Source organism: Callorhinchus milii, unplaced genomic scaffold, assembly GCF_018977255.1.
Source record: "Callorhinchus milii isolate IMCB2004 unplaced genomic scaffold, IMCB_Cmil_1.0 Scaffold7, whole genome shotgun sequence".
NCBI lineage: Eukaryota > Metazoa > Chordata > Chondrichthyes > Chimaeriformes > Callorhinchidae > Callorhinchus > Callorhinchus milii.
Genome location: NW_024704748.1, coordinates 1,627,630 through 1,645,819, shown reverse-complemented (window position 1 = coordinate 1,645,819; position 18,190 = coordinate 1,627,630). Strand labels below are relative to the sequence as shown.

General features: G+C 46.2%; 1 protein-coding gene across 12 annotated transcripts in view; it reads left to right on the top strand.

Annotated features, from left to right (window-relative positions):
- Positions 1-18,190, top strand: part of ablim1b (actin binding LIM protein 1b) — a 125,173-nt gene that overhangs the window by 82,614 nt on the left and 24,369 nt on the right. For 6 of the 12 annotated variants that reach the window (XM_042336946.1, XM_042336954.1, XM_042336950.1 and 3 more), the window contains exons 7-11: positions 9,160-9,247; positions 10,156-10,214; positions 16,195-16,272; positions 17,473-17,628; positions 18,075-18,122. In XM_042336946.1, the coding sequence (XP_042192880.1) occupies positions 9,160-9,247; positions 10,156-10,214; positions 16,195-16,272; positions 17,473-17,628; positions 18,075-18,122 (429 nt within the window). The remainder of the gene's footprint in view (positions 1-9,159; positions 9,248-10,155; positions 10,215-16,194; positions 16,273-17,472; positions 17,629-18,074; positions 18,123-18,190) is intronic. The other 6 variants (XM_042336949.1, XM_042336955.1, XM_042336952.1 and 3 more) reach the window with 1 other exon arrangement.

The window sequence follows — 18,190 nt, the reverse complement described above, 5'->3', positions numbered from 1 at the left end:
AGTTGCAGTTCGTGTCAGGACAGCACCTTCATGTTGCAACTCCCGAGCCTATAGTTCTGGTTTGTTTCGCTGCACAGAGCTGTAAAAAAATGCTAGACGGATAAAGAGACCGAGGCCCATTTAGTTCGCCTTCCACCTTCAACAACAACTTGGATTTATATTGCATCCTCCACGCCGGACGGCATCTAAGAGCGCTTCACAGTTTCGGATCCCGGGACCAAGCAAGGGGGAGGGAGTGGAGCCAGGGGGAGGGGGAGGAAGGTGACCAAAGGCGCAGTCGAAAAGAAAGGTCTTCAGCCAAGACCTGAAAATGGGAAGGGAGGGAGCGAGACGAAGGGAGTGAAGAAGGCAGTTCCAGAGCCTCGGGGCATAGTGGCTGAAGGCACGGCCGCCGAGGGTGGAGCGGAGGACTCGGGGGACGAGGAGGAGGCTACACCCAGAGGAACGAAGGCAACGGGAACTGTTTTGAGGAGAGAGGAGGTCAGAGAGGTCGGGGGGTGCAGAGGAGTGCAGGGACTTGAATACAAGGGTGAGAATCTTGAAGTGGATCCTCTCTGGGATAGGCAGCCGGTGCAGTCTGGCCAGGACTGGGGGGACCGGGGAGCGGAGTTTGTGCGGGTGAGAATGCGGGCGGCAGAGTTCTGAATGAGTTGGATTGTATGGATGGTAGTGGATGGGAGGCCGGCGAGGAGGGCATTAGAGTAGTCCAGCCGAGAGGTGACAAAGACATGGACCAGAGTTTCAGCGGCTTTTGGGGAGAGGTATTGGCGGAGACAGGCGATGCGACGGAGGTGGAAGAAAGTGGTGCTGGTAAGGGACCAGATATGGGGGAGGAAGGATAATTGGGGGTTGAACCTGACAACTAGGTTGCGTACGGGTTCGGAGAGTTTAGGGGAAGGTCGCGTAGGTGGAGGAGGTGAGAGCCGTGAGATTTTAGACATTGACGAGAGCCAAAGAGTATGGCTTCCGTCTTGTCAATGTTCAGCTGAAGGAAGTTTGCGCTCATCCAGCCCCTGAGATCTGATAGGCAGCTGACAGAACATCAGAGGACGGGGTCGCAAAGAGAGGTGGAAAAGTAGAGTTGGGTGTCATCTGCATACATGTGGAAATGTACCCCATGTCTGTGGATGACATCCCCAGGAGGGAGCATGTAGATCAGAAAGAGGAGGGGGCCAAGGATGGATCCTTGGGGTACCCCGCAGGTAACCGGGTGAGAGCGGGAGGAGAAGCCGTTTCTGCAGATGTACTGCTGGCGGTTTGTGAGGTAGGACCAGGCGAGTGGAGTCCCACTGAGGTGGATGACGGAGGAAAGGGGGTGAAGGAGGATGGCGTGATCGACTGTGTCGAACGCGGCGGAGAGGTCCAGGAGGACAAGGAGGCAGAGGGAGCCCTGGTCACAGATAGAGAGGATGTCGTTTGTGACTTTCACAAGTGCAGTCTCTGTACTGTGGGCGGAAACCGGACTGGAGGGGTTCGAAGAGGGAGTGGGAGGAGAGGTGTGCGCGGAGTTGGTTGGCCACAACCCGTTCTAGAGCTTTTGAGAGGAAGGGCAGGTTAGAAATAGGGCGGTAATGGCTGAGGTTTGAGGGATCTAGGGAGGGTTTTTTCAGGAGGGGTGATGACACAGTTTTGAGGGAGGCAGGGACTGATCCGGAGGAGAGGGACTGGTTGATGATGTCAGCCAGTAGTGGACAGAGGAGGGGGAGCTGGGTGACCAGTAAGTTGGTGGGGAGGGGATCAAGGCATCAGGTGGTGGGTTTCATGGAGATGAGAGGGAGGAGGGAGAGATGGGGAGGAAAGAGTGTAGAAAGGGGGTGGTAGTAGAAGCAGATGATGAGGAAGGTGAAGGGGGCGGAGAGGGCGTCAGGCCAGTTTTCCACATCTGCGCTTGAGCTGACGGGTTTGAGTCAAACGGAACACCTTCCAGGCGGTCGCATGCACACATGTCCCGAACAACCTCTGTACTGTATCCCATGACGTTGTTTCCTAACATCTAATCTGTGTTTGAAAGAATCAATACTTCCTGCTTCAACCGTCTCCCTAGGGAGCCTGTTCCATCATGCCACGTGTGTGCAGGAGGGATTAAGCAAATAAACCCAGCTGCTCATTCCACCGTCTGTATTTCACGTTCCTGGGCGTGTGAACTGTGCAGCAAATCTCCCTGAAAGACATCGGTACTTGTGAACATAACACGAAGGCCAACAGTGAATGCAGCTGAATGGTTGGACCTCTGGCAAATCCTCTTTGACTGCATTTATTTTATTTATTTATTTTTATTTTGATCCGCAAGAGGACAATTAGAATATTTCAAGGAAAGGATTATTGCTAACTTCTAAATCCTGCTTGCTTTGATGCAAAAAAAAGTGGCACTGACGTTGGGAGCAGTTAAGTTGACTCTGAGTTCACACTCTCTCTCTCTCTCTGTCTCTCTCTTTCTCTCCTTCCCTCGCTCAGGGATGTAGAGGCCAGCTATCGCGTCGCAGTGTTTCCCAGATTAAGTTCCAGTTACTCTACACGGACCAGGGATCAAAACTAAATCCTTCTTTAGAATCATAGAATCTTACAGCACAGAAGGAGGCCATTCGGCCCATCGTGCCTGCTACCGACTAGTCCCGCTCCCCCGCTCTCTCCTCATAGCCTTGCAAAAATGTTCCTTTTCAAATACCTAGCCAATTGCCTTTTGAAAACTACTATTGACAAGTACCGCCCTTTCAGGCAGTGCATTCCAGACTGTAACAACTCTCTGTGGGGAAAAAAAAGTCTCCTCTTTTCCCCTTTGGTTCTTTTGCCAATTATTGCTGCAAGCTCTTCCTGGCATTCCCTCAAGGAGCTGTCAGCTGTGTCCTCTGGTTGCCGACCCACCCGCCAGAGGAAACAGTTTCTCCTTATTTACTCTATCAAAACTCCCTCATAATTTTGAACAGCTCTTATTCAATTTTCCCTTAACCTTCTGTGCCGTAAGGAGAACAATCCCAGCCTCTCTAGTCTCTCCGCATCAACTGAAGTCCCACATCCCTGGTATCATTCTTCTTGTGCACAATGCATTTAGTGGGGGCCAGCCAGAGTTTAGACGCTCTTGTGTAACAGAGCAGTGCGCTAACGTGTTCCAATCATTGCCGTGGGCCAGTTTTCGTCTTCGGTTTATACAGCAGTGGGATCTTAAAGGAACAGGCGGATGTTTAGTTCAGCAAACCTTATCCTCCTAAGTGAGAGAGTCTTAATCCCATCCTGAAACCGCCGTTGTTGTTATCGAGCGAAACAACTGGTTGGAAAGTTGCCCTGATACAAGATTTCTCTTAACGGCTCTCGGAGTAGTTGTTAATTACGGATGTGATCGCAATGGTTTAATTGATGCCAGAGTTTGCTGGTCTTATTCTATCCTGAAGGATTCTGAGACGCTATCCTGCATGAAGACCGCAATATTTATATATTATATATTTTTTAAATATATATATATTTATACATATACAACTTGTTGTTGTTTAATTAAGATCACCAAAACCATATTAACTTTATGTAAACCCAAAACAATTTTTGCCCCTCCCTGTTTAGCTTTACTAGATTTGCAATGCCACGTGATGTTGCTGTGGCCCTTCTCCGGACTGGAGGTGGGGGGTGACATTTCAGGGTTCTGGCCACACGTTACAGGAGTCCTGTAGCTCAGTGGTTAGAGCACTCGCCTCGCAAGCGAGAGGACCTGGGTTCAATTCCCGGGCGGAGGAGGTCAGGGTGAACTGTTGGGCACGTTTCCTTACTCCACACACACACACACACACCTCAAAGACGTGATAAAGCTCCATATCAAATGCAAGGGTTATTATTTTTATTATTATTTTGGCTGTGAGATTGCCGAGGTTTGCAAGCTCTTCTTGACATTCCCTCAAGGAACTGTCGGCTGCCCCCAAAGTGCTCCTTCTGGTGAAGCTGCAGCTTGGAATCTTCAGGCTTCCCCACTCCATAGAACTATACAGCGCAGAGGGAGGCCATTCGGCCCACCATGTCTGTGCCGGCTCTCTGAAAAGAGCTTCCAAATCAACCCCACGCCCCTGCGCGCTCTCCCTATAGCCCTAATCAACCCCACTCCCCCGCGCTCTCCCCATAGCCCTAATCAACCCCACTCCCCCGCGCTCTCCCCATAGCCCTGATCAACCCCACTCCCCCGCTCTCTCCCCATAGCCCTGATCAACCCCACTCCCCCACTCTCCCCATAGCCCTGATCAACCCCACTCCTCCGCCTCTCCCATGGCCCTGGTCAACCCACGCCCCCGCTCTCTCCCCAAAGCCTGATCAACCCCACTCCCCCGCGTCTCCCCATAGCCCTGATCAACCCCACTCCCCCCACTCTCTCCTTAGCCCTGATCAACCCCACTCCCCCCACTCTCTCCATAGCCCTGATCAACCCCACTCCCCCCACTCTCTCCATAGCCCTGCAAACTTGCCCTCCCCAAATAATTGAGACCTGATTGATTGGAAACGTATTGTTCTGCTCCCAGAGCTTTAATAACGTGTTTTCAAAATTTAAACGAAACAAGCAAAACTAAGATAAAGTAAGACATTTTGAACTGGCAATGAACCAAATCATTCCAGGAATTATGAGTGAATGAACTTTTATGCATTTTCACAATGCCATATTATGCCAAAACCTATCAAAGCACTTCACGGCAATTACCGTCAAATGTAGTAACTGATTGTGTAACCATTTGCTCTGGAAAGTGCCACAAACAGCCACGGTGTGAATGATCAATGGATCTTTATGTTGACTAGGATACCAAGGGAAACTCCTTTCTTTTTACAAATAGTGTCATGCGATCATTAATGTTGACTCGGGTTTTAATGTCTCATCTTCTACATAGCGGTAACTCCCCATCATTATATCATGAGCTCATTTCCTAAACGCAGCCGTCAGACCAGAGGCAAGACCAATACCAACTGAGCCAAGCAGCGACACTCCTGGAGAGTAAGATTTCCATAGCGATGTGCAAAAATCTGATTAATAAATAATCCTTGCATTTGATGTAGCACCTTTCACATCTGGAGGTCATCTCAAAGCGCTGCTGTAAAGTGTAGTGACGGTATTCTGCAAGTGAAGGCAGACAACAATTTGCACACTGCAATGTCCCACAAACAGTCTTGAAGGGAATGACTCGTTTGTTATGTGGGGGGAATTGTTTGCCAGGACAGAGAGGGGCGGGGTGGAGGGGATGGGGGTTGGGGAGCGGTGGAGGGAGTTGCGGGAGATAAACAAGAAGCAATCTATGTTAGCAAAAGCCTTACCTTTCATCATTTTAGCTTGTGATGAAATGTAGCTTGTGATGAAACCAAGTTAAATGGACAGCTGGGTTGGGGTGTGTATTTCTGGGACTTGTTGCATGATCTTTGATTTGGGGGAATATAATTATTTACTCATCTGGAATAAAGCCTCCAGAGGCACATTAATGACAGCACCTGCTGTGCGCAGTGTCAGTCAGGCTTCCTTGAGTCCTGGAAAATGTGAACAAACAGATGCCACATCATCCCTCAAGGTATTGGGAGAATTCTGAAATGGTTTTATCCAGACTGCCTGTGTCTCGGGGAGCTGGTGTGTTCGTTTCTCAGTAAAAGCAATGGTGACAATAATAATAATAATAATAATAATAGTAGTGATAATAATAATCCTTGCATTTGATATAATGCTTCATCACATCTTCGAGGCGTCTCAAAGCGCTTCACAGTATACTGTAAAGTGAATCGACTGTATATTTTGTGGGCAATGGTGGGAAATGGGGAGCTTAAGTGAGTCTAATGTTAACAGCAAGAAGGCGTTCACAGCTGAGTTTCATTAGATGTTTGGGCTAATAGGCCCTGGACTGCGGTGCTCTGTGTCTTGTAGAAGCAATAAAAAGCACAACATCCAGTCGCAGTCTTGACAATGTGCCTGTCTACGACCTGTCTGAGTGTTTTACCTGTTGTGCAGAATTCTTCTCCTCGTGTATTTGTGCTGTACTCATTGGAAGGAGGAGAAAATCAGCAGGCTGCAAGCTTAAGGCGCTACCTGTTATGATCTTGTTTTTATTCCTCTCTTGAACTGCATTAACGAATGAACAATCATAATAATCCTGCATTTGATATAGCGCCTTTCGCGTCAGGAGGATGCCTTGAAGCCCTTCAAAGCACATCCTGTAAAGTGCAGTGACTGTATGTTGTTGGTGAACGTGCAGCCTGTTTTGCACCTAGAAATATTGCACATGAATCATAGATGTTAACAAAATCCTTACCTTTCATCATTTATTTTAGCTTGTGATGAAACCAAGTTAATCATAGAATTAAACAGCGCAGAGGGAGGCCATTCAGCCCATCGTGTCTGTGACGGCTCTTTGAAAAGAGCTTCTAAATCAATCCCACTCCCCCCCACGCTCTCCCCATAGTTCTGATCAACCCCACTCCCCCGCTCTTTCCCCATAGCCCTGATCAACCGCACTCCCCCGCTCTCTCCCCATAGCCCTGATCAACCCCACTCCCCCGCTCTCTCCCCATAGCCCTGATCAACCCCACTCCCCCGCTCTCTCCCCATAGCCCTGATCAACCGCACTCCCCCGCTCTCTCCCCATAGCCCTGATCAACCCCACTCCCCACTCTCTCCCCATAGCGCTGATCAACCCCACTCCCCCACTCTCTCCCCATAGCCCTGATCAACCCCACTCCCCCGCTCTCTCCCCATAGCCCTGATCAACCCCACTCCCCCACTCTCTCCCCATAGCCCTGATCAACCCAACTCCCCCGCTCTCTCCCCATAGCCCTGATCAACCGCACTCCCCCACTCTCTCCCCATAGCCCTGATCAACCCCACTCCCCCGGGCTCTCCCCATACCATTGCAAACTTGTCCTCCCCAAGTAATTATCTAAGTAAATGACCATTTTAATGTGGGGGGATTGTGCGCCAAGACACTGGGAGAAACTCCCTTCTCTTTTCGAATAGTGTCATGGAATCTTTCACGCCCACCTGAACAGGCAGGTGGGACCTCAGTTTGACATCTCATCCGAAGGACGGCACCTCCAAAAATGTGCTTTCTCTCCCCACACACTAATGGAGTGTCAGCCCAGACTCTGCAAGATCTGTGCAAAACCCACGATACTCTGTTGAATAGGAATTCAATGCAGTTGGTTGCCATGGATCTATCTGACCTGACTCAAACATGGTGGGAAGAAGGTGGGAGTGATTTACGCAGCACCCTGAGATTATTGCACTGCGTAAGAATAAACTCCCACTGCTACCAGCCACAGTGTTCGCAAGCCCTGGTTTAGTAGGAAGACAATAATAATAATCCTTTAATTTGATATAGTGCCTTATCACGTCTTCGAGACGTCTGAAAGCGCCTCAGAGAATATACTGTGAAGTGAATTGACTGCGTATTTTGTGGGCGAAACGCGGCAGCCAATTGCGCACAGCAGCGTCCCACAAACAGTCGTGGATTGAGTGCTTTGACTCGTATCGAACAGACCCATTTATCATTCAGCAGATTTAGTCACTGAAATGTGGTTCCTTTATTATCCTCTATAGAAACTCTGCATCTTACAAGCTGTCCACGGACAGACACACACTGTGACTTAAGCAGATCACGTTTCACAAACATGGAGCGTTTTTGGCGCATGATTTCTCACACAGTCGTTTAAAGATTCTCTCCAGCAAGAAAGAAAAGAAGAGGGAAGACAAAGTAGAGATAAGGGGGTGATAAAAGATCTCCACAGGTGGTTTTGAAGCACGTATTACACACTGATTGAGGCAGCTGGTCCTCTGAGTGAGAAATATTTGAAGAAAAAAAAGCAATAAGCTCCAACTGTGCATATAGTTATAACTGTGGTAAACAAATATGAAAACTTTGTAATATTTCAAATTCTGTCCGTCCACTCCACCTCCCCGCACCCCCCCCCTCCCCAAGATCGCATTTATAACCTGATTTATAACCTGAAGGGAGGATATTCCATCAGGATATATTACAATGAACACCTTTCGTAGGTAATGTGGCATTAAAACCGGATGAGCTCAAATCCATAAAAGAAGCTGAACTGGTTCCAAGGCAGAAACCTTGGAAAGGAACTGGCTTGGGCGTTTCTAGCTTCCAGAAAAATCTTTTAAAGGCACTGTCAATTAAATCCTTCATTCGTGAGAGCACTTAATGACACTGTACGTCTGGCAATTTAATGGCATGCAAATAGTAACAGTGTCTTTGAGGTTGTGCAAGCCCAGCACACTAAACTTTATTTATTCATAAAAGGTGTCAGCCTGGTTCGGTGGATATCGCTCTTGCCTCTGAGTCAAAAGGCTGTGGGTTTAAGCCTTATGTCGGGACTTTGAGCCACGTATTCATCACATATAGTTCTTTAAGATCTCCAGGAAAACTGTCTTCCAATTTAAGGTGGAACTTGAGAAGTTTTCAAAATTCTGCACCTCTTAAATTTGATGGCAGGTAATTAATGACTGGGACAGGTTAGCGGAAAGGGTGGTTGACGTCAGCACACTTTAGAAACAGCTCGTTGCTGCAATGGGAGGACGGAAGGGTGGGTATTCTGGAAGGATAAGTTCATCTGAACCATTTTGCATGACTCCTTACATGACTGTTAAAGCATGGAATGTACTTGCTCTGAGCACAACGTTTTAAACATAAGTGCAGGTGTTGCTCTGATTTTGTATTTAGACTTTGCCGCGTTGCTATGAACTTCATGTTTGAGCGATATTCTGACTGTCTACTGATTCCCAAGCCATCTAGGTACCGATTTACACCGACCGCATCGGTAATTTTTTAGTAAATCCGCTGCGTTAGTAAACGTGGTTAGATTGGGATGGAAGTCCAGGGTGTGTTGCACACGGCCGAGGTAGAGAAGTTATTTGTAAGTGTCTTGGTGCAGGGCTGCCTTTCTGAATGTAGCGAATGTTAAAAACCTGTGGCATTAAACACCAGTAGACAATTCTCTGTGGTGCAGTTTCAATTGTGATTTCTTAGCACCGTGTAATGTCTTCCACTTTGATTCCAATTGAGGGTTGGATCAAAGTGAAAATTATTGCACGTTTAGCTTCTTGTCTAGATTTTGAACCGTTCCGTTGTCTTGTGCCTTCCTGCCCTTTGTGTGTTTGTGTGACTCTCTTGTTCAAGATTGTTGATGCCCCTTTTCTCCTTGGTCTAGGCGGGAGATAAACATTACCATCCGAGCTGTGCACGATGCAGCAAGTGCAACCAGATGTTCACAGAAGGAGAGGAAATGTACCTGCAAGGTAGGTGGTGGCCTCTTCCTGCGAGGTGGGTGGTGGGAGGATGACCAAAGGCAACGGTCAAAGAGGGAGGAAGATCTTAAGAGCAATCCATTCAGTCCTATTTACGTGCCTCTTCCCCAAACACCAGTAAATCATTCCTCTTTAGATATCTATCTATTTTCCTCTAGAAAACTAAGATGGATGCTGCTTTGATCACTGCACCACATTCTAACAACAACATCATGCTACGTACCAAGAATCATGCTGGTTTACCTTGGGCAACTCAGTAGAAATAACAGTGAAATTGAGTCGAAGTGTGGCTCAGATTCTGTAGGTAACTGTTCTGTTCTGACAGTAATATTCCTGTCCTGCTCATTCAGAACTCTGCAGCTCGTGTACTGTCCCGCACCAGGCTTCGGGACCACATCACTCCCACCCTCGCTCGCCTCCACTGGCTCCCCATCCCCCAGAGGATCGAATTCAAGATCCTCACCCTCACCTACAAGGCCATTCACGGCCTTGCTCCCTCCTACCTCTCCGACCTACTATCCCCCTACCTACCCGCCCGTACCCTCCGTTCCTCTGGCTCCGGTCTGCTCCACATCCCCCGCCCCAACCGCCCTACCATCGGTGGCCGAGCCTTCAGCCTCTCAGCCCCGAGGCTCTGGAACTCTATCCCCCAGTGCCTTCGCCGCCTCCTCCCTTTCCTCCTTCAAGGTCGGTCTCAAGACCTTTCCCTTTGACCGTGCCTTCAACTCCCCTCTCGACTCTCTACCCCCTCCTCGCTCCCTCCCTTCCCTCCCCTCACCCTGACCATTTCCCCCCTGCTCGGGTCCTGACCCAACTGTACAGCGCCATGGGACGTCCTCCCGACGTGAAAGGCGCCCAATAAATGGAATCTTGTTGTTGTTGTTGTTCTCCACTAACAGGCTCAACAGTTTGGCATCCCGACTGTAAGCAGACAAACACAGCTGAAGAAAAGCAAATGGTGAGCTTTTTATTGACAATGTACTTTGGCCTGAATGTTTTTGAATGGATTGTCCACTCACAGGTTAGCCACTTATATAGATCCAGACCAATATATTTAAGGAAAAGTTTGATGCCTACTTCAGAGAGCAGGAAATAGAGAGCTGTAGGAGTGGGGATGAGCTTGTGTGTGTATAAACACAGCACGGACTGGTTGGGCCAAATGGCTTGTTTTGGTGCCGTATCAATACTCTCACAACGCACGGTTTCTGATTCTTCTGTTGAATCGTGAACAGGGGACTAAAATATCGCTCCCACAACTCAGTTCATGCCACGCTCTCCTGAGGTGCGTGTGAACGTTGTGCTGCTCCCTTCACCCCTTGTGGGAGTCAGGTTTATTCACTATTCATTTCAGCATTCAGCGCAGTGCCTTTCTATTACATTCTTCACCACCGGTTGCAGTCTGAGACCTTGAGTTGGCCTCTGAGTGCTCAGGTGGAACCTCAACGGTTGCGTTTGAAACAAAAGTCTTGATTGTCAGCTTGCCGCCAGACTGTTACTGTATAAGATGGCTCGCTCCAGCCAAGCCCATCAACCTGAAACCAGCCCAACCTAATACACCTGCCTAGTCCCTTCGTCCAGACATTGTTGATGTGAGATTGGGCTCAGAGCCAACTGGTGTGGATTTCCTTTGGAGTGTTTGGGGTTAACTGGAAAGCCTGCAAATTCAAAGCAAATAAAGCTCAAGGATTAGCCCAACCTGCCAAGTGCAGGGATGTGGGGGGGGGGGGTGGGGGATGAGACAGGATTTTGATCTGGCACCATATTCACTCTCCAGGGAATCTGTGCGTTAAATGGTTTGCTTTACTGCCAATTCTATTTTGCTTTGAACTGCAATGCCTCTTGGGTCTAGATGACAGCGTTAAGTGATTGCAGGATATGTTTTGCTTTCATAGATGAGATTTAACCGTGCACCGGGCTATTAGACGCTTAACAAAACCTCAGGATTCAAGTCCAGGCTCTTGTTTTGGGCTCTCATAAGTGTTTAGAATAATAGACACCGGGAAAAAGGGACAGGAGCGAGGATGTGGTAACAGAGGGTGTTTATAAATCACTGATAAATCAGAGAACGCACCAATAATGATTGTGTCCTAGTTTATCATCTACAAAACCGCCGAGGTTAAATCTCAAGCCTTACATTCCTCCCTCCAAGGACGCTGTTGTTTTGTTGACCCTCGCCAAGAGGGTTGATGCGAGGATGTATTTTTCTGAACAAAGGTGCAGAGAAAGCAGAGGTATAGAGCTGGTTTATCTGAATCAACATGTCCCTGTGTAAAGGAACCAAACGTAATATAATCAGTGGTGTGGAGGGGTAACTGGTAACATGTAATAAAAATGAGCTGGAGGCATTTGAGAGAGCGTGAGTAATGTCTAATACGAAATTGCTTTGCCTACAAAAATACACAGTCATTACTTTTTACGGTAAAATCCTGTGAAGGACTTTGAAACTCCCTCCTGATGCGAAAGGTGCTGTATCAAATGCTAGGATTATTATTTGTTGTTATCATTGACGTAGGAGATGGGCATTTTCACTCTGAGGTGAATCACCAGTAATTTGACACTAAAATGTTATTAAAACCATCCATCACAGCTCAATAGTTGCCTTATTTAGGCTGTAAGCTGCCTTTTTCAGCTCCTTTCATTACTAAAATCCCTGCTATAAACTGTAACGAAACAAATCCTCTGCAGTGGATATTGCAGAAGGCGTATTATAGACAACCGTTCGAGAAGCAAGTTACATTTCTTTTCTGCCCTCCCCGTATTTCTTTTTGACACAAGAGAATTCTTCCACTGTAGGAAGGCTTGTAGTGTAAGCACCAGCCACACCACCCGCCCCCCCCCCCCCCCCACACACACACACAAGCGTAAGCTAATGCTCTGTGTTTTTTAGCTCTTTCGCCCACAAAATACACAGTCAATTCACTTTACAGTATATTCTGTGAAGCGCTTTGAGACGTCTCGAAGACGTGCAAGGATTATTATTATTAATCATGGAGCACGCTATTTACAATAATTATCCTTGCATTTGATTTAGTGCCTTATCAGTGGAGTCCTGTAGCTCAGTGGTTAGAGCACTCGCTTTGCAATCGAGAGACCTGAGTTCAATTCCAGGCAGAGGGCGAAACCTTGGGCAAGTTTCCTTACTCCACACACCTAATAATAATCCCTCCAAAACCAAAAACAATAATAAATTGGTCATTTTCAATCCACGACTGTTAGTGGGACATTGCTGTGCGCAATTGGCTGCCGCGTTCGCCCACAAATATACAGTCAATTCACTTTACAGTGTGTTCTGTGAAGCGCTTTGGGACGTCCTCCCGACGTGAAAAGCGCTGTATCAAATGCAAGGATTATTATTATTATTATTATTATCATCATATCTTCGAGACACCTCAAAGCACTTCATGGAGTACACTGTAAAATGATTTGAGTGTATATTTTTTCTGGGCGAAACTCAGCAGCCAATTGCGCACAGCAGTGTCCCACAAACAGTGATGGATTGAGTGACCAAATTATTATTTTTTTAAGGAATTATTCCCCCGGAAAAACGATCCGCCCATCGACTAACAATCGGGTTCCTACTTACTGCTAGATAAACAGAGGCGTGTGGAGTAAGGAAACTTGCCCAAGTTTTCCCTGCCCAGGAATCGAACTCCCAGGTCCTCTCGCTTGCGAGGCGAGTGCTCTAACCCCTGAGCTATAGGACTCCACGTTTGGTGCTCGACCCTTTACTCCAAGCATGTTGACTGCTTAGACAACAAGGCAGCGGCAGGTAACATCTGGATATGAATCAGCAGGGACGCAGACAGTGTAACAGCAGGCCTGTGTGACATGGAATTCAGCTGAGAGAGAAAGAAAATCCTCTGTTTGGTCTCCACCCATCATCGACATTCAACATTTATTATGTTCAGCCAGCTGTAATCCACATGAAGTATCATTTTTTGGGGAAAAAATATGGGCACACCCATTCGAAGAACATTTTTGGGACTTGTGCAATCTCTGTCTAGTACACGCACACACACACACGCAATTACTTTAATATTTAGGGCTTTTTTAATCAGCGATGCAAGATTCACGTTGGTGTCATTTGTTGTTTTTGTATTAATATCCTTCAATTTAGGATTTGTGTTATTTGTGGTTGCGACCAAGGTGAGGCAACTGATCTAACCACCGTTTGGCTTCAGCTGAATTGCTTATAAATGTTTCGCCTACTGAAAATTTATCCGATGTGTTGCTGGATTTTTTTTTTTGTTTTTTTACTTTTGCTTTTCCTTGCTTAGCCCAAGAAGCAAGCAAGGTTTGCCTCTGTCTCGCTGTCGGGCTTTAACAGAGTTTCCTTATCGCAATACATCTTGTGCTTCCAGAGAGATCAGAGAGTGACACACAATGCTAACGTGCGAAAACATAGTGCACAGTACGAAAGATAAGACGTTTAGTTCTCTTGCTTTCTTTTGTGCGGATCACCAACACTTGCATAATGTATTGGTTCTGTTCGCCTCACTGTGCGGCTTTCTCCACTAATCAATCGCCACTCTTTCGAGGTAATTTCACTGGATGTCCCGCAGGTTTGTGTTTACTGAATAATTCAGCGGAGAAAGAGCTGGAGGGAAAAAAAACACAAACAGTGCATCACTAACTCTGTGTGGCTTTGCTGCGGTTTGCTTTCAGTTCAATGGGTCAGTTTGCACCATTGCAAATCCCCTTTGCTGGAACGCACGTGTTAATGTTGCGGGCAGTGTTATGCAGACCATTGAAACATAATCCCGTTCATTGACTGTAGAAGTGTCAGGAGTCGCTCATTGTTCGCCGGTCCATGTCAGAACTTCGCCGCTCAGAGCTTCCAGAAGCTGAGAGCCGGTTGGAGATGACCGGAGTCGCAATCCGTAATGAAATGAATTCTGGAATCTTTTCCGCTTGCACAAGGGATTTTAGATCATGGCCACCACTGATTTGGCACATTGGCCATCTCTGCTCAGGTCAGGCACACACCTAGAGTTGATGTGAATTATGTGAATGTGAGTCTGGATCTTGCATTTTCATTCACATTTTACGAATAAACTAAACCTGACAGTCCTGTCGTGGAGTCCTGTAGCCTACTTTAGCGGTTAGAGCACTCCCCTCGCAAGCGAGAGGACCTTGGTTCAATTTCCGGCAGGGCGAAACGTTGGGCAAGTTTCTTACTCCACACCCAGCAGTAAGTAGGAACACGGTTGTTACTCGACTGGCGGATCACTTTTCCGGGGGTAATAATTCTTTCAAAATTAATAAAAAATAATTTGGTCACTTCAATCCACGGCTGTTTGTGGGACGCTGCTGTGCGCAATTGGCTGCCGCGTTTTGCCCACAAAATATACAGTCAATTCACTTTACAGTATATTCTGCGAAGCGCTTTGAAACATCTCAAGACGTGATAAGGCGCCATATCAAAGGCAAGGATTATTATTATTATTATGATCCTATCTTTCTTCTCTGGTGCATTTTACTGCATTTCAGTGAAGCCTGTGCAAATCAGTGGACAATTACAGGGGTGGATTAAAATGACAGCCTATAATAATAGGAAGCAGAGTAAATTATAATGCAGTCCAACTTGTCTGCCAGCAAAGAGTAGTGATTATGGGGACACACCTATGTATTTAGTAAGAATCTTGCTTGGAGCCAAGACATTGACTGTAGATAAACTGCACCACGGTTTAATTTGTCTCATTTGTGCCAGTTGTTTGCAATGAAGTGAGTAAATGCTGTACATAGCCGTACATGCTAGCTTCCTTCTGGTGCTTGACGCTTAATGTGTGGGGCAAGATCAATGCAGTGTAATTTACGTCAATGAGTGTCAGCAGGTGACTGATGTGGCCAAATCCTCACCCTGTGTCTACATTACACACTTTCCACGAGATTGATTGAATAAGTGATCAGGAGAGGAAACCCAAGTTGAATTATTTTCCTCCTTCCTGGATCCAGGCTTTTCCTTTCAATTCAAATGGTTAGATTCCTTGGACAATCTGCATTGGGTTTACCTTGAATTTATTATATGGTCAAATTATGGCATAACCTTGAGGCTCGAAGAGGTTATTCTGTACGAAACAACATTTAACGCGTAAGTATTTTACAGACTGGTATGAAATATGTTACAATATGGCAGGCTTTCTTCTGAAGACGTCAGGGATTTGCAAATGATGAATGCCTCTGTCGTCCTTCAGAACTGTAATGACTACAGGAGGCTGAAAAATTAAGCTGGTAACCTGGATTTATGGTTGAACCCTTGGTGACAAATGCCTCTTGGTGACAAATTTATTAGGAAACCAACATAGTCAAGCCACCTATATTGAACACACTCTATTAAATACACTATCTGTGACTTGCTTATTAATTTTTCTAGCTGCAAGCCCTGAAGAATATATTCTGTGAAGCGCTTTCAGGAGTCTCAAAGACGTGATAAGCTGCTATATCAAATGCAAGGATTATTATTATTATTATTAAGAATGGAACTGTCTCTTTATCACAGGTTGTGTCACCGTGTTGGGTAACATTGTTGAGTAATAGAGTATAATTTTTTGCCTACCACTAGAGTTGAGCCGGAAGGTTGAGGGAGTGGTATGATCGAGGTGTTTAAAATAATGAAAGAGTTCGAGAGAGTTCATCGTGAAAGGCTTTTCTGTTGGAAACGGACTGGGGGGTGGGGGGCGGGGGAGGCACAAGGATATGAATTCAATATTGTGACTGGGGTGAGGGCAAATAGGAGAGATTTGGAAAATGTCTCTCAAAAGGGTGGTCAGGATATGCGATGTCTGTTAGAATTGCATTTAAAAAGAATTAGATGAATACATGCAGAGGAAGGGTACTTGAGGAAATGAGGAAAGAAAAGGGGATTGAGATGAAGTTTAAGATTAAGGTGTTTTTTTTTCCTTCTTCCTTTTTCCAATTGAATCGACTTTTCGTTACAGCCAATAAGATCTTCTTCTGAAAGTATCTCGTCCAGACCTGGTTCGAGTGTACCCGGCTCACCTGGGCACATGATTTACGTGAGTGCAGCAACTTTTGTTTTCTCAGTTTCTTTGGTAATTTATTTCCCAACTGACGATGCGTATCTCCGACACGCTTCATGGCGTTTGCGCTCGACAATGTTCCGTAAAAATGAACTTTCTTCCTGCCGTCTTAATCTCTTAAACATAATAAGACGATATAAGGTAATGTGGAGTCGTGTAGCTCAGTGGTTAGAGTGCACGCCTCGCAAGCGAGAGGACTTGGGTTTGATTCCCAGCCAGGGCGAAATGTTGGGCAAGTTTCCTTACTCCACACACACGCCTCTGTTTACCGAGCAGTAAGTAGGAAACTGGTTGTTCATCGTTAGGCGGATCGCTTTTCCGGGTGTAATAATCCCTTAATAAAAAAATTGGGTCACTCAATCCACGACTGTTTGTGAGACGCTGCTGTGCGCAATTGGCTGCCGCGTTTCACCCACAAAATAGTCAGTTCACTTTACAGTATATCCTGTGAAGGGCTTTGAGACGTCTTGAAGACATGATAAGGCGCTGCATCAAATGCAAGGATTATTATTATATCATTATAACACCACCTGCCCATAACGTACCAGGTGTCTTTCTGCGGGTTGAACTGTGATACACTTTTATTTAACGATTGAAAGGCAAAAAACAGTCGAGCAGATTGTAAAATACACAGCAAATATACTTTACAGATTAGATAATTCGTCATTCTCGCCATCCACTGCACAGGACGCCTGAAGCAAAAATCTCATTTCATCTCCTTGGCCTTTGATGTTGGTTCTTTGATCTTGTGGCTATTGCTTTTGGCTGCTAAGATCATATTCCCGATTCTATGTATTTCTACACATTTCGTCCCTCGAAGCTCTGAGCCGTTCTTAGCCGAAGACTAAGAACGGTTGAAAATGGGATGAAATTAGCGCACAAAAAAAAAGCTTTTAAGTTAAAACAAGATTTGTTTGCTGGTACTTATTAGGGTAAAGCAACAAAAGACAACAACAACAACGGCATTTATATAGCGCCCTTCACGTGGGTTAGCGTCCCAGAGCCCTAAATGGCTGAATGCCTAAAAAGGCCATTCTGACAAAATGGCAGAAACCGTTTGTTATTGCTTCTTGAACTGTTACTGTAAATCGCTCCCTAACTGGAGTTTGAGCAAAGGGACTGCCTTTAAGCGCTGCTTGGGGGGAACTTATTTATTCCTGTCTTTGCTCCTTCCAGGCAAAAGTGGATAATGAAATCCTTGATTACAAGGACTTGGCTGCCATCCCCAAAGTTAAGGCTATTTATGACATAGAGCGCCCTGACCTGATCACCTATGAGCCGTATTTTGGAGGCAACTTCGATGATCGTCAGGATCGCCCCAGCGTTGGAGAGGTAAAGTATCGGGGACACCTTCTCACCCAAATCAGTGCTGGTACATGTGCTCCATTGAAAGTTACAAAGAGAAAAAAAAATCGCAATTTATTACTTTACAGATTAGATAATTTGTCATTCTCGTCGTTATGTCTCAGACATCCACTAAGTAGTAACGTGTATTTGTGTGTGTGTGTGTGGGTACATGTGAGTATGTGTACACATGTGTGTTTATGTGTGTGTGTGTACGTTCCATGAATCTCCAAATTTTTAGATCACTGATGATATATACTGTCAGTCAGAGGAACGAACAGTAATCTGTGTGTATGTGGGGGCGGTGGGGGGGAGTGGGCGGTGGTGGGGGAACACATGTAGTTATGTTTTGCTTTAGAAACCGTGAGATGAAGTAATAAAAAGGGGGTACCACCGTCTATGCTGGATGTTAAAAGCTGATTCTCTGTTGACAGTCTCAGTACGCAAGAAGTGACAATGGCTCGATTGTTCAAAGTGAAATAGTAAGTTGGTGACAAGTGTCCGTTCTTTGCACACAAACATTCGTGCAATAAACAATTACAACTCTCCA